At 44.3% G+C, this 22,769-nt stretch overlaps 2 protein-coding genes across 17 annotated transcripts in view; one reads left to right on the top strand and one right to left on the bottom strand.

Annotated features, from left to right (window-relative positions):
* Positions 1 to 8,863: 8,863 nt before the first annotated feature.
* HEBP2 (heme binding protein 2) lies at positions 8,864 to 14,984 on the bottom strand. 3 transcript variants are annotated; one of them, XM_081528885.1, is made up of 4 exons: positions 14,842 to 14,984; positions 14,172 to 14,313; positions 13,279 to 13,459; positions 8,864 to 9,399 (listed from the first exon to the last, which is right to left on the bottom strand). In XM_081528885.1, exons 1-4 carry the CDS (start codon positions 14,941 to 14,943, stop codon positions 9,201 to 9,203), a joined length of 624 nt encoding a protein of 207 aa, XP_081385011.1. In that variant the 5' UTR covers positions 14,944 to 14,984; the 3' UTR covers positions 8,864 to 9,200. The 3 variants fall into 3 exon arrangements, with proteins under 3 accessions (XP_081385011.1, XP_081385013.1, XP_081385014.1); XM_081528887.1 differs by having other exon boundaries at positions 14,178 to 14,313; XM_081528888.1 differs by having other exon boundaries at positions 13,397 to 13,459; positions 14,178 to 14,313.
* The window catches only part of LOC145521066 (uncharacterized), a 102,116-nt gene continuing 90,536 nt past the window's right edge, over positions 11,190 to 22,769 (top strand). For 6 of the 14 annotated variants that reach the window (XR_014065063.1, XR_014065069.1, XR_014065062.1 and 3 more), the window contains exons 1-2: positions 11,190 to 11,366; positions 12,281 to 12,439. Coding sequence is in view for 5 of the 14 variants with exons in the window: in XM_081528891.1 (XP_081385017.1) it covers positions 12,295 to 12,439 (145 nt within the window). In the remaining 9 variants the exon portion in view is untranslated. Of the gene's footprint in view, positions 11,371 to 12,280; positions 12,440 to 22,769 lie in introns of all 14 variants that reach the window. The other 8 variants (XR_014065066.1, XR_014065065.1, XM_081528892.1 and 5 more) reach the window with 4 other exon arrangements.

Genomic DNA, 22,769 nt, shown 5'->3' with positions numbered 1-22,769 from the left:
CAATAGTCTGGGAGTTTCCAGGAAAGCTGCTTTTCTTATGTAGGTACCATCCCTGTCCTTCTTTTATCCCTCGAATGGATGGGAGGCTGGAGGAGAAACGACTCTTGCAACATTTGAGGCACCAATAAGGATGAAAGAAGCCACATGGTGTAGAAAGCAGAGGAGAAAGGAGCCTGGTCCATTGATAACATCCAGAGTCACCATACCAGCCTTGGGCTGTCTACCTCCAAGACTCACCGGGTAAGTCATTTGTCACCTGCTTTGCAGCTGACTGATACAGTTCTCAGAGAAAGATAAGAGGGGTTGGCTATGGTGAACATGAGCTAAGACTCAACGAATCAGTGTGGGGTTATCCTGCTTGTCAAGTATGCCAATCTTAATTATATATTTGAGGGTTGGAGAAATAACCAGTGAGGGTTTGCAGACCCAGGGAACCCACTATAAGCCAAACTTGACTAGAACTCCATTTGTTTTCCAAAGTCCATATCAGTTCAGTCGCTTAGTCATGTCCGACTCTCTGCGACCCTATGGATCGCAGCACACCAGGCCTCCCTGTCCATCACCAACTCCCGGAGTTTACCCAAACTCATGTCCATCGAGTCGGTGAGCCATTCAGCCATCTCATCCTCTGTCGACCCCTTCTCCTCCTGCCCCTAATCCTTCCCAGCATCAGGGTCTTTTCCAATGAGTCAACTCTTCACATGAGGTGGCCAAAGTATTGGGATTTCAGCTTCAACATCAGTCCTTCTGATGAACACCCAGGACTGATCTCCTTTAGGAGGGACTGGTTGGATCTCCTTGCAGTCCAAGGGACTCTCAAGAGTCTTCTCCAACATCACAGTTCAAAAGCATCAATTCTTCTGCACTCAGCTTTCTTCACAGTCCAACTCTCACATCTATACATGACCACTGGAAAAAATATAGCCTTGACTAGACGGACCTTTGTTGGCAAAGTAATGCCTCTGCTTTTTAATATGCTATCTAGGTTGGTCATAACTTTCCTTCCAAGGAGTAAGCGTCTTTTAATTTCATGGCTGCAATCACCATCTGCAGTGATTTTGGAGCCCTCAAAAAATAAAGTCTGACACTGTTTCCACTGTTTGCCCATCTATTTCCCATGAAGTGATGGGACCAGATGCCATGATCGTAGTTTTCTGAATGTTGAGCTTTAAGCCAACTTTTTCACTCTCCTCTTTCACCTTCATCAAGAGGCTTTTTAGTTCTTCTTCACTTTCTGCCATAAGGGTGGTGTTATCTGCATATCTGAGATTATTGATATTTCTCCCAGCAATCTTGATTCCAGCTTGTGCTTCTTCCAGCCCAGTGTTTCTCATAATGTACTCTGCATATAAGTTAAATAAGCAGGGTGACAATATACAGCCTTGACGTACTCCTTTTCCTATTTGGAACCAGTCTGTTGTTCCATGTCCAGTTGTAACTGTTGTTTCCCAACCTGCATACAGGTTTCTCAAGAGGCGGGTCAGGTGGTCTGGTATTCCTATCTCTTTCAGAATTTTCCACAGTATATTGTGATCCACACAGTCAAAGGCTTTGGCATAGTCAATAAAGCAGAAATAGATGTTTTTCTGGAATTCTCTTGCTTTTTTGATGATCCAGTGGATGTTGGCAGTTTGATCTCTTGTTCCTCTGCCTTTTCTAAAACCAGCTTGAACATCTGGAAGTTCACGGTTCACGTATTGCTGAAGCCTGGCTTGGAGAATTTTGAGCATTACTTTACTAGCGTGTGAGATGAGTGCAATTGTGCAGTAGTTTGAGCATTCTTTGGCATTGCCTTTCTTTGGGATTGGAATGAAAACTGACCTTTTCCAGTCCTGTGGCCACTGCTGAGTTTTCCAAATTTGCTGGCATATTGAGTGCAGCACTTTCACAGCATCATCTTTGAGGATTTGAAATAGCTCAACCAGAATTCCATCACCTCCACTAGCTTTGTTTGTAGTGATGCTTCCCAAGGCCCACTTGACTTCACATTTCAGGATGTCTGGCTCTAGGTGAGTGATCACACCATCGTGATTATCTGGGTTGTGAAGATCTTTTTTGTACAGTTCTTCTGTGTATGCTTGCCACCTCTTCTTAATATCTTCTGCTTTTGTTAGGTACCCACCATTTCTGTCCTTTATTGAGCCCATCTTTGCATGAAATGTTCTCTTGGTATCTCTAATTTTCTTGAAGAGATCTCTAGTCTTTCCCATTCTGTTGTTTTCTTCTATTTCTTTGCATTGATCACTGAGGAAGGCTTTCTTATCTCTCCTTGCTATTCTTTGGAACTCTGCATTCACATGAGAATATCTTTCCTTTTCTCCTTTGCTTTTCACTTCTGTTCTTTTCACAGCTATTTGTAAGGCCTCCTCAGACAGCCATTTTGCTTTTTTGCATTTCTTTTCCACGGGGATGGTCTTGATCCCTGTCTCCTGTACAATATCATGAACCTCAGTCCATATGCTCCCACTTTAAAATGGGAGGGGAACTATGATGATAGTTGGAGTTTCTAGGTATCAAATGTCAATTTGAACCCTAACATTTCTGGGTATTTTTTTCTTTCTCCAGTGTACAATCACCTGAGTAAATGACCATAGGACCTGTTGGAAAAACACTAGGGGAATCTTTAGTGTATACACTTGCTGAAATATTGCAGTGATCTTTCCCCTAAGGATCCAGTTATTCAGCCAGTGAGTTTTATGTCTGGAAACTGGGCAAGGGATTATAGTGGGGTTAGGGAGGAGTTGAGGGGGAAGATGATCTCAGCCCCCTGCTTATCCATCATTGCTCTCTTTTGATTATATATAATTATTCTTATTGGTTACTCTATTTCATCCTTTGTTGTTCAGTCATTAAATCTTATCTGACTCTGCAACACCATGGACTGCAGCACACCAGGCTTTCCTGTCCATCACCATCTCCCAGAGTTTGTTCAAACTCATGTCCATTGAGTCAGTGATGCCATCCAACCATCTGGTCCTCTGTTGCCCCCTTCTCCTCCTGCCTTAAATCCTTCCCAGCAGCAGGGTCTTTTTCCAGTGAGTAGGCTCTTCACATCAGGTGGCCAAAGTATTTTGTCCTTAAGGATGTCATGTTCTATTAGCTATCTCCTAAGACTTAACAATACAGGCCCCCTTGGCTGCCATTTTGACCTTATTGTTTAATATAATTGATGCATCCTGACTTTTGTGGTGAGCACTGCCACCTGGCCTCTGCAAGGTCGCATCATCACTCACATCGTTCTCAGCAAGCAAAGCCCCATCCCAGCCTCTCCAGCCCAGACTGCAGAGAGAGCCTCCACAGAGTCCTTGGTGATGTGCATGCCTCTTGCACCAGTGCATGCCCACTGGCTTTGGAAAATAGTGGCTCCTCTGAACCTTCCCGTGGAACACAGTTTCTGTGGACTGAATTGTCTCCCCCTCAAATTCAGATGTTGAAGCCCTGGCCCCCAACGTGACCATTGGCCTTGGTAAATGGTGGGTCCTCTGAACCCTCCCATGGAACATAGTTTCTGTGGACTGAATTGTCTCCCCCGCCCCCAATTCAGATGTTGAAGCCCTGGCCCCCAAAGTGATGGTATTAATATTTGGAGATGGGCCTTTGGGAGATGATTAGGTTTAGGTGAGGTCATGAGAGTGGAGTCCCCAGGTAGGTATTAGTGTCCTTAGAAGTATCCTTACAAGAAGAGAAAGGGACTAGGGAGCCCCCTCCCTCTCCACTGTGTGAGAAGGTGGGATGAAGATGGCTACTTTACAAGCCTGGAAGTGGGCCTCACCAGGCACTTATTCAGCCAGAACCTTGATCTTTCAGAACCACGAGAAATACTTTTCTCTTTGTTTAAGCCACTGAGTCTATGATGATCTGTTAGGACAGCCCAAATAGACTTAAGACAAAAGTCTGACAGGCCTCCTTGCCACATGTGCTATACCCATTCCAGCACGCCCCTTCTGTGAGACTTTTCCTTCCTCTCTTACCTCTCTCAGCAGTTCAGGCACTTCAACATTTCTATCACTTTTTTCCGGCTACTAGGCACGGCCCTAAAGCAGTAAGTTTGCTCTGTCCTCTGGAGTTTTATTCATGGCCTTCAATGCTGTATTCTGAGCAATATTCCCAAGTCAAACTTTCCCTTTTTCAGTCTTGTGTCCTGGCATCTTTGACCAAGCACCTCTAAAGCCTGGTCCCAAGGGTACTTTCCTGGCTCCTGCCAGGACATGCTGGCTAGGCCACGTGGCAACCTTGGTGCATTGTCCATCTCTTCATCAGGCCAGCTTGGCTTCTGCCAGGTCATGCTGTGACTTAACCTTGGGTAAATGCCTGGTAGCTGGGAGATGGGTAGGGACAGCTCCTAGGGCTGCCTGCCGCCTTATCAGGGGGAAAGACCTATATCTTGTCTTTCCTTGTGTTAGGGTGAGAGGAGGAGGGAGAGATGGTAGTTCTAGCTCTTAATGGAGGGAGGGTGGGCCTCTTCTACAGGCTCAGAATGTTCAGAAACTTAAGGGCATCAAAGCTGTGGGTGGCACACACCAGATGCCCCCATTTCACATTCCAGGTTTGATTCTGACCTTGACACGGCAGATCGGGCTTAGTTGAACATCTGTTGGCAGTTATTACTTTTGCCATCCAATGCTGCACTTGCCTTCAGTATGAGGTGAGGATTGTTTAACAAGCTACTAAAGAGGTTCTGGCCCTTACGCATAGCTTTAAATGTTAATTAACCTTAACTTTCCGTGATCCACCTGGGACATTGGATCATTGTGGGACAACAATCCAACTCAGTAATGACCATTCAAGTCCACTGCCCTTATACTCATTATCCACCCCAACTCCAATTTTTAAAACACCTGAATCATTCACCAGTCACTGCATTCCTTCCCACCAGTATGCCATTCCATCTAAACTTAATAACTAGACAGCCTATGCCAGGAGCTGTGTACATATGGTCTGTCTGCAGGGATGGGACCAGCCAGGCAGTTTGTGACCCAGTCTCCAAAGTGCTGTCTTACTGCCCATGATCTTGGGACCACTCTGATACCAGCTGTGCCAGTTCAATGCTGAGACAGGGTTGGGAATACAAAAGATGTATGGTGACGTTATACCAATGAAAGGAAAAGGGAAGAAGAGATTTGGAGACTGCAACACAGATCTGATAGTCTCTGATCCCTGGGTCGGGAAGATCCCCTGGAGAAGGGAACAGCCACCACTCCAGTATTCTTGGCCTGGAGAATTCCATGGACAGAGGAGCCTGGCGGGCTACAGTCCTTGGGGTAGCAAGGAGTTGGACACGACTGAGCAACTAACAGTTTCACTTCACTTTTCACCAGCCCCCTAGGGAACTCCGGAACAATGACTTTATACAAAGGGTCCTGAGTCAGACAGCAATGCCTGGGTCCTTGTACCACAACCTTGCTCTGACATTGGCTGAAAGATGCCAGAGAAAAGTGTGCTGTCAAATTTCACTGTGTGGCTCCTTTGTAGGGAAGATACCTCCCTGAGAGTGGTGTGTCTTTATTTTGGAGAGTAGTGTGTCTTTATCTGCAGTGGATCCTGAAGAAAGTAACAGCTGGTGACATCAGCTAATCACACCCCTCACAGTTGGCAACAGTCCTTCTGCGAAGGTAGATCCAAGTGGTCCACCTCCCTCTGCTTGCCTGCCAGGACTCCAAATCTCAGAAAAGACAGGCCCCTGCTTTGGCCACCATTGCAAATAAGTGCCAGAAGTGATCGGTGGCAACTTTGCATCAGTAATCTCGCCTCTGAACCAGGCTCCTAAAACATGCTTATCAGCAGTGGCCTCACTCTGGTAACCACACCTCCACAACTAAAGCTCAGTCAGTTCCTAAGTGATTCTGCAAGTCTGTTAATCCTAGAACTCTGCACTCACGGAAACCCTGTACAAGTCAGCGGTTCCCTTTGTCTGGAGAGGCTCTGTCCTGCCAGCATGGTGCTCCCTGCTCAGCAAGCAGTATGTGCAGCTTTGTTCTGTATAGCCAAGGTGGCCTCTTCCTTTGACATGTCACCTCTGCTCAAAAGGCTCTCCCTGCCCCAGGCTGTCATCTGAATGGCACCTTCTCACCATTCAAGTCTCATATGTCTCTTCCTTGGGGAGGCCTGATCTGACCTCCCATGTGACGGCCACTGCACCCCCCAGCCACACTCTGTCCCGTGGCCCCATTGGTATCTGCACTCGCTCACTCTCTGGAACGTACACTCCACGAGGCTGGGGCCCTGCCTGTCCTGCTCACTGCTGTATTCTCAACTGGAAGCTGGACTGAGTAGAAGAGTGGAAGACGTGGTTGAATTTGATGGGTTCACCTCACTGATTGGACGGGGGCATTTCTGCCTGCCACTGTAGCCAAACCCCTGGACAGTGTGCAGAGCCTGCGACACAGGAGGGACTCCATAATGACTTACTAAAAGATGAAAATAAATGACATTTCAGTGAAATATTTAGAAGGAAAAGAAAGATTTCTAGAAGGCTAAGGGATGACTAGAAAAGAATGGATGAATGAATTCTTTAAATGAATTTGCAGACTTAAAAGTGTATCTTATGAAAAATTGACATACAAATGTGAATGGGTCTGTGGGAAACACAGTGATGGGGGGGGGGTTGCCCACCTTAATTCCCTATCGTGCTGCTGCTTAGTAACTAAGTCATGTCTGACTCTTTGTGACCATGGACTGTAGCCCACCAGCCTCCTCTTTCCATGGGATTTTCCAGGCAAGAATACTCGAGTGGGTTGTCATTTCCTTCTCCAGAGGATCTTCCCAGCCCGGGGATCGAACCTGCATCTCTTACTTCGCCTGCATTGGCAGGCAAGTTCTTTAACACTAGTGCCCTAATTCCCTGTCATGGTTCCTGAAATATGTCCTCCCAACCCAGAGCTCCAAGGAAGCCTCTGGACAACTCATTCCAGAGAAACTGGATAATCAAGGCAAGGGAGAGATGGAAATTATTGTCCCAAGTAAGGATCTAGGGGAACTAGGATTTTATTTTTGAGGGGTGGGGAAGATCAGGCAGAATCAGAGCCTATTGGTGAGCAAAGTGTTTGGAGCATGAGCAAAGGGAGAGCCTGAAGATGGAGGAAGTTCTAATTGATGGAGCATGAATTACACCACAGGAAGAGTAGAAGGTTTAGCCTCAGAAAGGAATCTAGACACAAATTTCCTATCCATAAGAGAAGAGAAAGCTCAACTGAAATACTGAGGGATATTTTGTAGTCAGTGCCAGCCACATAATTAAAATAACTGATTCACTGCTGTGAGAAATCCTGTCTGGTCTGGATTAATTTAGGGTTGAAAAATGTTTTCATTTATGATTTACGGAGGAGGAGGGAAAAATGGCATACCTTGGACTTAGAGTACAAAATTGCTTTTTTTCTGGAACATGTTTCAGATTACAACTACATCTTGGCAATCAGAAATATGCTTTTCTCATCTAAAATGGAATTTACTACATAAGAGATGCCTATTTTTTTATAGGGCTATAGAGCAAATATGTAAATATTTACCTCATACCAGTAGAGGCGAGTACTGTGGACATTTCATCAGTAGGAAGGCTAGAAGGGTTAGACCCACAGTTAGTTTTGGTAAATGAGCTAAGAAAGAAATTTAACTTCTTCTTAGCAAACACAAAAATGCAAAGAATCAAAACCAATTAATGCAACAATATACCTTTGGAAAATAATTGCCTAAGATTTAAAAAAAGTATATCCATTTAGTAATTTTGAAACTCAAAACCTAGCTTATTTTTTATCAAAAATTATAATCTAAAGGGCCTCTCTGAGGTCATGATCATGTTGACTGTGCATGTAATACATGCAGGAAGAACCCCTCCACACAGTCTGAGCTTGCTGATGGCCTGAGAAAACTGCACTCTTAAACATGGACTGCCAGGAGGCATGGTAGTTAACAGCCTGGACCCAGGAGTCCCATTGCCTGGGCTGGAATCGGCCTCTGCCCTTATGACGCCATCTGGGGCAAGTTACCTAACATCTCTGTGCCTTTATGTTCTCATCTGTGAAATGGGGATGACACAAGGTGACACAGGGTTGCTTTGAGGGTTTACTGGGAATTCAAGTGAAATGCTCAGAAGACTATACCTGGAAGGCGATCCGTAAATAGCTATGGAAACTATTCACTGTAGGTATGTTGGTCTAGTGTATCCAGGTTAGGGAAGTACTGTATAATGTTGGGGCTGAAGGGACCTTGAGCATCATCTAGCCCCATTCTTTCATTCACTAGATACCCAAATCTTCCATACAAGTGATCACATGATCCCTGCTTAAACACACACAAAGATGGGAACAGGAAGTAATGTCATTCAGTGGATGTTACTGAGCTCCAACCTGCTTTCTCCTTCACACCTACAGCCATCATCCCCTAGGAGCCCACAGTAAAGCTTCCCATGACAGGCTACCAGGTGTTTGAATGTGATGTCTTCTCCAGAACAAGCACATTCCAATACAATTAGGTCCAATTTTCAAACTTCCTCATTTTGCAACAGCCCACTCTTTGAATACTGAATCATTTTTATGTGACCTCCAGAAATACCACATAAAATACTTTAAAAACTCAAGTGAATTTTAAAATTCTATGTTAGTATACATTTGTTTGGGAAAAGCATGTCTTTCTTGAGTATCAAAATTAAGTCAGAAGTCCCTAACTTCACAAACACATTTTTTATCACAAAATACTAGCAAGACTTATGAGTATTGTGAGTTTTTCTTGTGTGGCGGGGGCAGTGGGCAGATAGGAGAGTAGGCTCAACAGAGAAAGTAACAGTGACAGCTGCAGAAGATGATTTGATTTTTGTTTCCAACTGAACTTCACTTCTCCAGGCTTGACAGCCTCGTAGTTCCACACAGGATAAACTTTACCATTTTTATTGATAATATCTGGAGTGGGTAATGACGCAAATCCAAGTAGAAATAAGGCAAAATGATTGTGATATAGCAGTGAAGAGAAAACATTCCATTTCCCTGGAGCCTCATAGAAATAAAGCCAGAGTTACATGTTTATAGAATCCTGTCCCCTATTATCTGTGTATCTAAGGCATTAAGCATTAAAAAGGCACAGTGTAAATAAGCTCAATTCATAGTAGTACTCTCAGGTAGAGATACTAGACACATTTTGCTAATAGGTAATGATGATGTCTATGTTAAACAGAAGTTTTGCCCCAGGCAGTGGACGTTTCTCTCCTTTTCTCATTCCGTTTCTTTGGAGGGTTCATTTTTCTGGATCAACCATACTTCATTATTTCTATCAAGCAGTTTGAAAGGGCTATTGTAGCCTGCGGTGTAGTAAACCTTTTCATCAAAAACTTTTCCTTCTTCCCTCAAAATGCTTGCTAATGTCAAGAGCTGTTCTTGATTCTTTTGGGCACTAGAGAATCCATCGAAAGACCTACAAAGGAGAAAGTAAATGACAATCAGTGATTTTAATACTGATGCGAATGTTAGTTTAGGAAAAAAAAGCAGAGGCTGATACAAGGAAATCTGGATGAAGCGCAGTTTCAGAGTTCCTCCCTCTAGGCACCTGAAATGACCTACCTGTTCCCTTTCTCTGGTTCCCAGGCTCAGTGTGACCTCACACACCCTGAGGGGACCCAGGAGGAGGCACAGGGTCTCATCTGTTGGGCAGATTTGGACTTTACACCATCTTGTGCTCTAATGCCAGGCTTCTCAAACTAGATGTGCATGCAAGTTAGCTGGGAAAATGCTGGTTCAGGGTGTCTGGGGTGGGGCTTGAGTGCCTGCATTTCTCACAAACTCCTGATAATGCTGATTCTCCGGGTGAGACCACAGTGAAACCCCCTCAGTAGGCTCCCTTTCAGACTTTCTACTCTCTGTCAAACACTACCTCTTTTTCTCCTTGGAAGAGGGTAGGTACTGTATGACAGATGAATATAATATAGTTTTGACCCTATGAACTTTCAGTCTAATGGAAAAGATGGACATTTTGGCGACTCTCTCCATACAGTCCGAGCAGAGTTTTATCAGAGACAGAATCAAAGTGCTTGGGAACACTGAGGGTATGATTAGATCAAGGGTAAAGGTGTGTCTCTGAGTTCGGTCAAGAATGGAGGATGGTTTTCCTGGGCAGAGAAAGGGGAGGGATAAGAGAACTAAAATCCAAAAAACACAAAGCATTTTCATAGTGAGGCATAAATTGAAGTCAGAAAGGTGAGTCAGACATGGAAATAAGAACTTTGTGTATCATCCTAAAGCCTTTTTAGATTATTCCAAAGGATACTGAGCAGAAAAGTAACTTGATCAGATCTGGGTAAGAATATAGGCAGAGAGATGGAAACTAGATTGCAGACAAGGGACCAGTGAGGAGGTTGCTAAGAGGATGGGGATGAAAAGACAGTCAAAAGATTCTAATAAAAAGTGGGAAGTTAAAAGTTTAAGTATAGATTTTAAAGTATACAAACAAAAACACCCTGAGATTAAATCATGACAGCAAACTGACTTAGCTGAGTTGCTGACATGTAAACACGATGAATCTGAAGTTTGAGAATAGGAAAACAAACAAAATCATTTCTAATAGGATTTCTAATTCTTCTTTAGCACAAAGTTTATTATCAATATGCCAATGGAAAGCATTCCTACCATTCTTCAGATAAGATGTAAGTCTCAAGAGTACAAACTAGGCCTGTCTTATTCAACAGTGTCTACCAGGCACCTAGTCATTCCTGGCACGCAGTACCTTTTAAATCCTAATTGAATAAATTTAGGAATCTACGCACATGTATATAAAATAAAATGTTGAAGACAATTGACAATCTCCTTAATCTTCATCATGTTGACTGATAATAATAATTCTGAACCATGTGTTAGGAAACATTCTGACTGCCAAATTTATTATTTATTTCCTTAAGGAATAGTCAACTCTTAGTATAATATGTTCTGCCAAAAGGGAATCTGTTTCAGATCTCACTTCTTTCTTGAAATCAAATCTTGAACCTCCTACTTAGAGATCATCTTTTGTCCTCTGAATACATGTTGTTCTACAGTGATCTATCCATGTCTTTATTCAGGACACAGACAAATACTGAGCCTCCCCCAAACACCTGCCTTGCCAGGATCTGACGTATTCGGGCAGAGAAACATGTTGCTGTATTCTTGAGGATGTCACAATCTATAAATAGATCATTAGATCTTACAATCATAGGACAGAGTGGCTGGCTGACTGCAGACACTGAGGAAGGCCTCATGGACAAGGTGCCCATTGATCTAAGTCCTAAAGGATGAAAGCAGGCTCTCCAAGCAGAGAAGAGGGAGGGAGCTAGAGTTGGTAGTAAGATCCTGCTCATGTTCTGAGTATTTTATGTGAATTAACTCACCTGATCTTCGTGGCAACTCTGTGAGGTAGGTAGGTACTCTGACTATACACGTTTTATAGATGAGATTTTTGGCAAGGAAAATCTCAGCAACTTGCCCAAAATCAAAGGTAAAGAGATGTGGAGGAACTTGGCCTGCTCAGTGAAGGGCAGGGGGAGCGGGGAGCACAGATGTCAGGGAGACAGGTTGGGCCACATTATGAAGGCGATGTGTACACTGTGAACTGTCTGAATGTCATGCTGAAGCAAGAGGAAACCAACAGATTTTTAAATGCTGTAACAGGTTGGGTTTTGTTGCTATTGTAAGAAAGATCGGAGTTCCAGAGTGGAGGGCAGGAGAGAGGAGGAGACTGGTGGGCAGAAAATGGGAGGCTCTTGAGGGGAAACCTGAGATTGAAAACCGTCGGAGTATCTGGTGAGCGTCGGGCATGTGCCGAGCACTGGGGTAGCACGGAGGACTCAGCTGAGGTCCCTGTAAGGTGAGGGCCCGAGGAAGTGACACTGGGGGGTGAAGGGAACGGAATCACGACTGTTTCTGAGGCAAATGGGCTGGATTTAGGGACTGATTATCAGGGTGGAGCATGCTGCTGATGGCCACAGTGGTCCTTGTTGGGGAGGCTGTCAGACCAATGAGACGCTTTACTGACACAGGCACTGTAAGGTCAGGAAGGCTTGGGGGAAAGCTGGGTTTCAGAGCTGTTGAAACCCCCACACGGAGATGCCCAACCAGTAGGAAAATCAGGGCTGGAGACACTAAATTTAAGTCATGGGCCACAGATAATTGAAGCAGCGTGAACAGACCACCCAGAGCACGTCTGCTATGACATGAGGGTCAGTAAGGGCCATCAACAGTGACCTCTGGGTGGGGAGTGGATGAGGCACTGCCGAAGGGAGAGAACCAGGAGGAGAGGAATGACAAGAGGGTGATATTCTGAGTTACAGGATGGACAAGGATCATGGGACCAGACAGGTCAGCAAAACGATGCTGCAGGAGACACATGGGAAAGCACTGCCCTCGAGTGACAAGTTCAAGTGTGCTGCGGAGGGTGACGGGAGCCCAAGGAGCAGGTGCAGCGGTACCAGGCTGTGCTGGTATGACAGGTACATGGGCCTTGAGGAAACAGAGACAGAGAGACAGAGTCTTTTAACAAGGGAGGGTAAAAGTAAAAGTGTTAGTCGCTCAGTCCTTTTCTACTTTTTGACCCCATGAACGGTAGCCCATGGAATTCTCCAGGCAAGAACACTAGAGTGGGTAGCCATGCCCTCCTCCAGATCTTTCCAACCCAGGGATGGAACCCGGGTCTCCCCGAACTGCAGGCAGATTCTTTACCATCTGAGTCACCAGGGGATACAAGAGGGTGAGAAAGGGAATAATAAAGGGACTCTAATACAAGACTAGTATGTATTTTGTGGGGCTCTTTAAAAATACCAACAGAGAATTTAATACAAGAAATGAGTGGAAAGGTATTGAAGGTCTGAAAAACTGAAAAGGAACCAGTAAACCAATAGAGGCAGTAACTGTAGGAAGCAGCCACCATCCCTTAGGCTGGAGGGACAAGGAAGAATTTGAGGTTATCAGAACCTAGATTTGGGAGGAGGGGTACCACACACTGTTTTAATGCATTTTTCTCCAGATTTAACTCAATGGCAGGTAAAAGCAGTCTAATGCCTTTGAGGGGTGGGGTGGCAGTGTAATTTGTGTTGCTTCTTATTTGTGGGAGGGATGCATGAGACGTCTCTTCAAATGAATTCATTTTTTCATGTCACAGACCCTTAGTAACATATGAAACAAGTCACTAGAAAAATACCGCAAAATGCATTAGGCCTGTTTCCATGGAAGGGTGAAAAGTACAGGAGCTAAACTACACATGCGCTAAACTGTGAGTGCCCACAAGTAAAACCAGCAGTCAGCAGTGTTATGAATGATATCTACCACTTACCGTACAAACACCGTCATCTCGGCTCTGTCTTCAATGAAGACATTGGACTCTGCAGGCCTGGGCGGATCAGATTGCTGTTCAGAGGGGATATACAGGGAAATGGTAATGGTAGACTCGCTAAAAGGACCTGAGCCGGGCTCCACGTAGCTCGTCACTGGAGCTGTCATCTTTATTTTCATCTCTGTGCCACGAAAATATATATTTAGATGCAAAGGAGACCATTAAAGCAGATTTAGTGTATTTATGACTACATTTTAAAACATAAGTATTTTTTGACCTGAGTTTTTTGACATAAATATTTACCTTTAAGATAATTTTCATCTTAATAAAAATAAGGGCAAAATTACAATTAGCGACTGTGCACATTAAACACTTTCTGTACTATTAATATTACAATTATTACTATCAATATTTTTCATCAGTCCATAGTTCTAGGGGTAGAAGGGAAAATTAGAAATCACATGGTCTAGTTCATTCTTTACTTATACAATTCAGACACTGAGGTCTCATTGGCTAAGACCTGCTAAAATCTAAACAGCATCAGCGCCAAACCAGAAGACAGATCTTGAGACTCTGGATCTTGTGTTGGTTGACCTTTCCTGCCTCTTAATATCTCTTGTTTTACCAGTCATCAAATTATCGCAAAGCATTAGCCATGAAAAGGCCTTAAGGCTAGGTACACAGAGGCCCAGTTCATTCAGCAGAGTCACAGAAAGGAGAACAGAGGCCCAGGAGAACCTGCTCAAGACACGAAGGATCCTGAGCACAGTCCTCCCTCCTCTTCAGACATTGTCTTTGATCATCTGGTTATTTTTCTATTCTAAAAATATATTTCTTTAATAAGTGAAAACCCAATAAGCCAGGCCACAATACAGTCGTTAAAGGTAAACCACCTTCACCTTTCTCGTTTTTGCCTTGAATGTAGCTGTTCAGCCTTGTAAAGCCAGTCTGCATGGCTGAATCCCAGTCCATAGACTCAACCGCAGTGCTGACCCACTTGGCGGGCCTGTAGTGTCGGATCTCATAACTTCCGGGCTAAGATGGAACAGGGAAAACTTCGAGGAGTCAATTCTATGCCAGAACGTGAGACGCGACAGTTACAGGTACCTTGATCTCTGGTCCACTGGGACGGCCTGTCCCGGGGAGGGGCGCTGCCCTGGGGTCCGGCCCGAGGTTCTGACTTCTCAGCTCCGACAGGGCCCCTCCCCCGCGGCTCCCATCTTTAGATTAGAGACGCAGGCGGCATCTCAATTCAGGTTAAAAACAAGCAACTGTTCCGCCCCTCTGCCCGGAGGGCACCATCTAGAGTTTAGGGACGTGACCAATATTATTTTTTTTAGCCGCAAAGAAACAAAATTGAGATGTGGCATCTACGGTTACGACGGCTCACTGACCCCCTTTTCCTGTTTGTGCAGAAATGGGGCGAGGACTCAGACCATTTTTTTAAAAGTATTTTTTAGTTAACCTATGGGACCCTCCGGCTTCATTGCAGATCAGCTGGGGAACACCCCCGCGCTCGCCACCCAACAGCCCGCACCCTCCGCGCCTGCGGGCGTCTCCTACCTGGGGGCCCGCATCCTCCGGGACCTCCCAGCCCGGTGTCTCCACCGCGAGGGCCTCCGAGCCCTCGGCCGCCGCGGGAACGGGCTCCACCACCTCGGCCATGGGCGGCGCCGACGCTCCGGGGAAAGAGCCCGGAGAGCTGCGCCAAGAAGGGGGCGGCGCCCGGGCCGCTCGGGACCGCCCCGCCTGCGTGTCCCCGAGTCCCCGCCCCGCAGACGCGCGGCCACCTCCGCGCAGTGCGGGAGCCCCGAGTCCGCGGGACACTGCGGGGCCCTGACCGGGAGGGGAGGCAGCGACCGCGATCCCCACCCGGGGCAGCTCCGGCCGGCCGCTTCTCCTGCGGGTCTCCCGGGAGACAGGATGGCAGGGTGGGCTTGGCCGGGCTTTCCTTGGGTGTCTCCTCCGCCCTCGCCCTTATATTTTAGTTAACCGGCATGCAGAGGCGTCCACCGTGGGAGCCGGGGGCGGAGGAGGGCAGAGCAGCTGGCCCGTGGGGTTTCTGGTGTAACCAGCCCGGGCACTTCTCCCGCGGCTGCACCCGCGCTGGGAGCCGGTTCTGCTGACCGGTCTACTCCTGCGGAGGGACGTGAGCACGGCTCGCCCTCGGGAGTGCCTCAGTGCAGGGCGCGGGGCGGGGTGAGGCGACGCTCCTCCCGACTCTGACCTTGGCCGCCCCTGTCCGCACCCCTGTGGGCCGAGTGCTCCGTGCCCGGGTTGGATCCCGGGACAGAAGCAAGCGGGCCGCCCCACTCACACCTAGACGGGAGCTTAGGGTCCAAACAACAGTCAGGGGCCCAGGGGAAGGAAGTGGGTGGGGCCACAGTCACACCGGGAGACAATCTTGAGCTGTCCTGGTTTCTTGTCCTCTCCCCACCAAATGGCCCCCAAACCCCTAGGTCACCCCATCAGACCTAACAGGCTGGGAAAGTGCGGTGGGAAAGAGAAAGAGGGGACAGTGGGCAGGCCCTAGTGATTTTAGAAGTTTTTGGTTAGATTTAGTCTGTTTTTTTTTTTTTTCCAAGAGAATTATTGAGAAAAAATTCACTTACCGTATAATTCACCCACTTCAGGCATACCAGTCAATGGTATTTAGTGTGTATCCACAGTTGTGAAACCGTCACCACAGTGAATTTTAGAACATTGTCTTCATCTTCCACCCCCAAAAGAAATCCCATTGAAACCCCATTAGTCATCCTTCTTAAATCACCACCCAGTCCTAGGCAACTGCTCATCTGCCCTTTGTTTCTATTCCGGACCTTTCCTATAAATGGGATCGTACAGTGTCTTAACACATCTGACCGCTATAATAAAATAACACAGACTGGATAACTTCTAAACAGCAGAAACGTATTTCTCACAGTTCTGGAGGCCAGAAGTCCAAGTCCAGTAAGGTCAGATGATGGTCCTCTTCCTTGTGGCAGACTGCTTATTGTACCCTCATATGGTGGAAGGAGTTTTTTCTGGTCTCTTTTATAAGGGCACTAATCTCACTCGTGTGGGGGTCTTTCTTCATGACCTCATCACTGCCCAAAGCCCTCACCTCTTACTTAACCCATCATATTGGGCATCAGGGTTTCAACATACAAATGTTTAGGAGGACACAAACATAGCATACAGAATGTGGTCCTTCCTGACTATCTGCTTTCACTTAACAAAATATTTCCCAAGGTTCATCCACATTGTAGCATGTATCAGTACTTCAGTCCTTTTAACGGCTGAAAAATATTCAGTTCAATAAGCGTTTTGTTTTTTCATTCATCAGTTGATGATCATTTGAATTGCTTCAAACTTTTGGCTACTATGAGTAGTAGTACTGTTGTGCACATTTGTATACATGTTTCTGTTGGACATGTTTTCATTTCTTTTGGGTAAAAGCTAGGAATGGAATTGCTGGGTCAAATGGTAACTCTATATTTACTTTTTTGAGGAACTGGCAGACTGTGTTTTAAAGTGACTGTACCACAGAATTCCCTGGCAGTCCATTGGTTAGGACTCCACACTTCCACTGAGAAGGGGTGGGGGTGGGCAGGGAACTAAGATCCCATAAGCTGTGCCATGCAGCTAGAAAATAAAATTTTAAAAATACAAAAATAATGCGAAAAAAATAAAGTGACTGTACCATTTTAGATTTTCACCAGTGGGGTGTGAGCTTTCTGTTTCTACACATCCTTACCCAACAATTGTTATTATCTGACTTTTTAATTATAGCCATTCTAGTGGGTCTGCCTTAAAAACTTTTTGTTTTGATATATAGTTCACATAACATAAAGGTCACCATTTTATTTATTTATCTTTTTAATTTATTTGTTTTAACTGGAGGCTAATTACAATATTGTAGTGGGTTTTGCCATACATTGACATGAATCAGCCATGAGTGTAAAAGTCACCATTTTAACAAATACAATTCATTGTTTTTCAGTATATTCATTGTATTATACAAGCATCAACACTAATTCTAGAACATTCCATCACTCCAGAAAAAAAGCCCTATACAATTGAACAGTTACTCCCAATCTACCCTGGTGGCTCAGATTGTAAAGAATCCACCTGTCAATGCAGGAGACATAAGAGACGCGGGTTTGATTCCTGAATTGGGAAGATCCCCTAGAGGAGGGCATGGTAACCCGCTCCAGTATTTTTGCCTGGAGAATCCCATGGACAGAGGAGCTTGGCGAGCTACAGTCCATAGGGTTGCTAAGAGTAGGTCACGACTGAAGCAGCTGAGCACACAGACACCCAGCCTCCCAGTCCCTGGAATCACTAATCTACTTTCTGTCTCAATAGTGTATAGAGTACATTGTTAGTGGCTCAGTCACGTCTGACTCTTTACTTGCTGTCTCTATGGATTTGCCAATTCTGGACATTCCATATAAATGGAAAAATATATAATATGTGATCTTTGGTGACTGGCTTCTTTCACTTAGTGTTATGCTTCCAAGAGTCATCCATGTTGTAGCATCTATCAGTACTTCGTTCCTTTCTGTTGCTGGATAATATCATGTTCTGTGGGCCTAGTGCTTTTAAAGCAATTGATGTCTTTTCGTTTCCTTCCTGTTTCCTGCTCAAACAGGTATGCAGTGGTCTGAGGATATATGACACTTTCTAGGGTTTATAGCAAATCTATTACTATTGCTGAGATATGTTTGAATTATTTAGTGAAGGCTAAATAATGAATTTTGACTTATTTTTAAATAGCCTGTTTATTTTAACTCATGTAACAGATGTGATCCATTGCATAGGTAAATTTGCCAAGTTGAGAATACAATTTTACTTTACAGAAATATTTTTTTAAGAGGAAAAGAAAGTAATTTACAGTGTTGCTTAAGAAATATGTTGTTCTTTTTCACCTGCAGCATACCTTACAGTTATCAATGCTTTTTGAGGGGAAGACTATTTTATTTGTAGAAAAACTGAGGCTAAATTTGGAGACATTCATTTTATAGGGTGTGGAATATACAGTTAATTAAAATAACAGCAGGTGACTAAGTTGCATTATCTATATTTACAAGTTGGTAATTAGTCATTTAAAAGAACAGAAGGAAGGAAAGAAAAGGATTTATTTTAAACTAATTTCAGTTAGAACGAACAATGAAATTCAGAAGACTCAAGTTTTATACTAACATGTCAAATTATCTAGCTAGTTTTCTTGCTGATTAATTAAGGTAAAATTTTTCTTTTTATTAGCTCATATTTAACCAGCATTTACATGACATTGTGAAGAAGATGTTTTATTTAAGATTTACGGCACTCGTGATCGTGCAGTTTGGCACTTTTATGTTACCAGGATCTCCAAGTTCATCCCAGCAGGGGAGCAAGCACTGGAGAATCCTGCAGCAGGAATTTGAGCCGGTTTTCATTATTCATGGCAGCTATGTATGTTCTATACGGTCACCATGGACATTGAGCTAGTGAATACTGAACCATCAGTTCTAGAGGAAATACAGACTTAGGTTCCTGTGAACCTCTGGTTACATTTTCATCAATATGTAGCCTTATTTTCTGTGTGTTATTGCATAAAGATAACTCATTTAATATATACTTTTTAAAATCCATTCTGACAAATTCTGCTTTTATTAATTTATTTTGCCACACTGTGCAATGTGTGGGATCTTAGTTTCCTAACCAGGCATTGAACCCATGCCCCTGCATTGGGAATATGGAGTCTCAACCACTGGACTGCCAGGGAAGTCCCTAATATATGCTGTTAATTTATTAACACTGAACTCACAAAAAACAGCACTGTAACTTATACCTTCTTGAAGTTTATGTATTGCCGGAGTCCTGCTCCAGCTGGTCCAGGGGTTCCCTCAGGATGGACAGCGTCGGTGGAGAGAAGAGACAGCGAGACTAGGCAGGTGTGAGGCAGCGTCTGAGCTTTATTTTTCAAAGGGAGCCTTTTATATCTTAAGTTGTACATAGAGGACAATGTAAAATGTAGAGTCATGCCAAATTAGCGCAATGGGTCAGCAGTTTTTGGCCTTTATCTAAACCAGGATACTTTTCTGTATATCTTATTTACGAAAGTCTCATGTTTTTTACATCATCTTCTGGCCTGGAGGCCTGCTAACATCTTATGACTCTTCATTGATAAGGGTTGATTAGCCAGAACACTTTTTCTAAAAGTATTTTTGTATCAGGCACAGAACGTACCAGAGCTACATTTTTTTAAAGAATACAGGCACAGTGGATTATGACAAAGAAAGGATTCATTAACTCAAAGTTTCAAAGTAAAACCTGTTTTTTATAATCTATCTTTTGCCTTGAGCTTAAGGGAAAAGAATGTGGTCCCATAAAGTCATGGTACGGCAGGCTGAAACAATGTAGCACCAAGGTCAGTTCTTTCACAAAAATCACCAGCTAGATTAACAACTGTCTTATTATTTTTATATTAAGGCTAAACCTTTATTTTCATAAGTCTCTAACTACTATACCTTTATTATATAGGTCAGGGCATTAACAGCAAAAACATAGCAAGTAAATATAGACCGAATAACAGTTTTATAAAGTAATATTTCTTATGTTTTTCCAATAGGCTTTCTCCCCCTCGAAGGGCTCTGTGTGCATTGGGGCCTTTTATGCATTCAGGCTCTCAATGCTGTTTATTGTTGAGGAGCAGTCATGTATACTAGTTCTAAAGGTACAGGCACATTTGTCAAGCAAACTAAGATGCTAGCAAAAGGAGCTTAGATTAAAATACTCTTTTTTATGAATAATCTTATAGAGTGCCACTGTTTAGGGGGCATGTTGATTAGAGTTTTAAATTGGCCTGGTTAGGAAAGGATCAGGGAAGGCCTTCTGCCTAAGTCACAGAAATTAGGGAGCAGTCTATTATAGCAAGCATCAGAAAGATATCATCTTTAAGGTGAGCGCTGAGGCAGCTTATCAAAATCCCTGAGGGCTGAGTTGCCTTGCTCATCAGGTCTTCTCCTCAGGACCTTGTCATGGGTGGGATCTCGTGTGCTGGCTCCCGGCAATGTATCTTCTCCAAAAGGCACATCCCATCCTTCTTTTCTCTTAGGAGCACTAAACAGCACTTCAGCACTATGCCTGGGAGGGCATTTAAAAGAGCAAAATCACCAACAAAAAGCACAAAAATGTGAAAAATGTGCCACTAAATAAACTATGGGAAGGACAATGTATGAGACCTGTAAGTAGAAAACAGAGCTTGGCCTTGTTCGACTTTATCTGGGAATGTGTCTTTGGTGGCTTAGTTTTTTCACCACTTTACACATATACACGTCCACCCATGAGCCAGAAAGTGGTGTGTTGATGCGAGGGTTACAAAGATATATCAGCAAGTAGGTGAATTTGCAAGTATGGAGTCTAGGAATCATGAGGATTGACTGTGAGTGCTTCCTGCACTGTTATATGTGTCACTTCCATCCATATTTCATGAGCCAAAGCACGTCATCAGGCCTTAACTGACTTTGGGAGGGTGTGAAAGGGCAATCGCACCATGTTGTCAAAGAAGAATTCAAATATATAGGAGAGAAGTACTAATGCCAATTGCTGATATTGTTTGGTCATCAGTTGTTTCATACTTGAGGCAGACTTTATTTCCTAGTGATAGTTGCCACATTGTTTCTCATCCAACATGCTACTCCTATAAGTTGACTTTGTTGCACCTCCCATTGAGAGAGTGAGGTCTCTGCTCTTGTTCCTTGAAACCAGGCAGACTGTGTGACTTCTGAGGCCTGGTCATTAAAAACTTCCACCGAGTTCTAGGGCTACCCCCTCTTAGAAATCCAACAACCCTGCTGAAGGGGAGCCCAGGCAGTTCCATGGAAAGCTATGCGTAGGTTCCCAGCTGAGGTCCTGACTGACAGCTGGCGACAACCACCACACACGTGAGTGACCAAGGGTTCCGACGGTGCCAGCGCCTTATCCTCCAGACAGCCTCCCTTCTTCCATGCTGAGGCCCCAGAGGTCACAGAGCAGACACAGGCAGTACCTACAGAATCTGTGAGCATAAAAAAAATGGCTACTTTTAAAATGCCACTCTGTTTGAGGTGGTTTATTTCAGGAATAATAGCTGGAAGAGTGTAATTATATATGTCATCTATGAATAGTGCTGTAGTAGGTATTGGTGGGGTTTAGAAATGTATAAAATTTTGTCCTTTGTTGCTGTTGTTGTTCAGTTACTAAGTTGAGTCCAGCTATTTGTGACCCCATGGACTGCAGCACTCCAGGCTTCCCTGTGCTTCACTGTCTCCTGGAGTTTGTTCAGATTCATGTCCATTGAGTCAGTGATGCTGTCCAACCATATCATCTTCTGCTGCCCTCTTCTCCTGCCCTCGATCTTTCCCAGCATCAGGGTCTTTTCCAGTGAGTAGGCTCTTCATATCAGGTGGCTAAAGTATTGGAGCTTCAGCTTCAGCATCAGTCCTTCCAATGAATACTCAGGGTTGATTTTCTTTAGGATTGACGGGTTTGATCTCCTTGCTGTCCAAGCGACTCTTAATAGTCTCATGCTGCTGCTGCTGCTGCTAAGTTGCTTCAGTCGTGTCCGACTTTGTGCGACCCCATAGACGGCAGCCCACCAGGCTCCGCCGTCCCTGGGATTCTCCAGGCAAGAACACTGGAGCGGGTTGCCATTTCCTTCTCCAGTGCATGAAAGGGAAAAGTGAAAGTGAAGTCGCTCAGTCATGTCTGACTCTTAGCGACCCCATGGACTGCAGCCTACCAGGCCCCTCCGTTCATGGGATTTTCCAGGCAAGAGTACTGGAGTGGGGTGCCATTGCCTTCTCCTAATAGTCTCATCCAGGACCACAATTCGAAAACGTCAATTCTTTGGTGCTCAGCCTTTTTTATTTTACATTCAAGTCATTGTTTACTCGGAGGCTATTCTTGTGCTCACAATGTAATTAAATATTGGTCTTTTTACAGTTACTACAATCTCAAATATAACTATAAAATGGATAGCAACTTGGTATTCTAATGGAAAGTGTAATCTTTTCTTTTGCTTGGTTTCTCCTTTAGTTTGGGTAAGAATTTTAATAGTCATCCATTATTTAGTCACAAAGCAACCCACAAAGCCCCATTTACACCTGGTGCCTGACACATAATTGCTTGATAAATGTTGAATGAATGCCAATCGGAATTTATCAGACACGGATTGTGATTGAGTATCTTTAGAAGCACCTGTGAACCACCTTTCTCATGGACCACAGAAAATGAAGAGACATTTATTGAATGTGGGGCTGAGGATAAGAAAGCTGAGGTCTAAAGCTGGGAATGTCTTTAAAACTTAAAACATCAATTCTAATCAATATGAGGCTGATATAACTTCTGAGACTGCGGTGAGTGTTTTTAAAAACAGAGAGGGACATCCACACTGATGTTAACAGTTTCATGATGTGAAGTAAAAGTGAAAACCAAATATACCACAACTAGGTAGCTCACATTCTCAAAGAACTCTGGAAAAAAAT

Source organism: Giraffa tippelskirchi, chromosome 9, assembly GCF_054371585.1.
Source record: "Giraffa tippelskirchi isolate mGirTip1 chromosome 9, T2T-mGirTip1v1.2.pri, whole genome shotgun sequence".
In the NCBI taxonomy this organism is placed as follows: Eukaryota; Metazoa; Chordata; class Mammalia; order Artiodactyla; family Giraffidae; genus Giraffa; species Giraffa tippelskirchi.
Note: the sequence above shows the minus strand (reverse complement) of the source record. Positions and strands in the feature narration are given on the sequence as shown.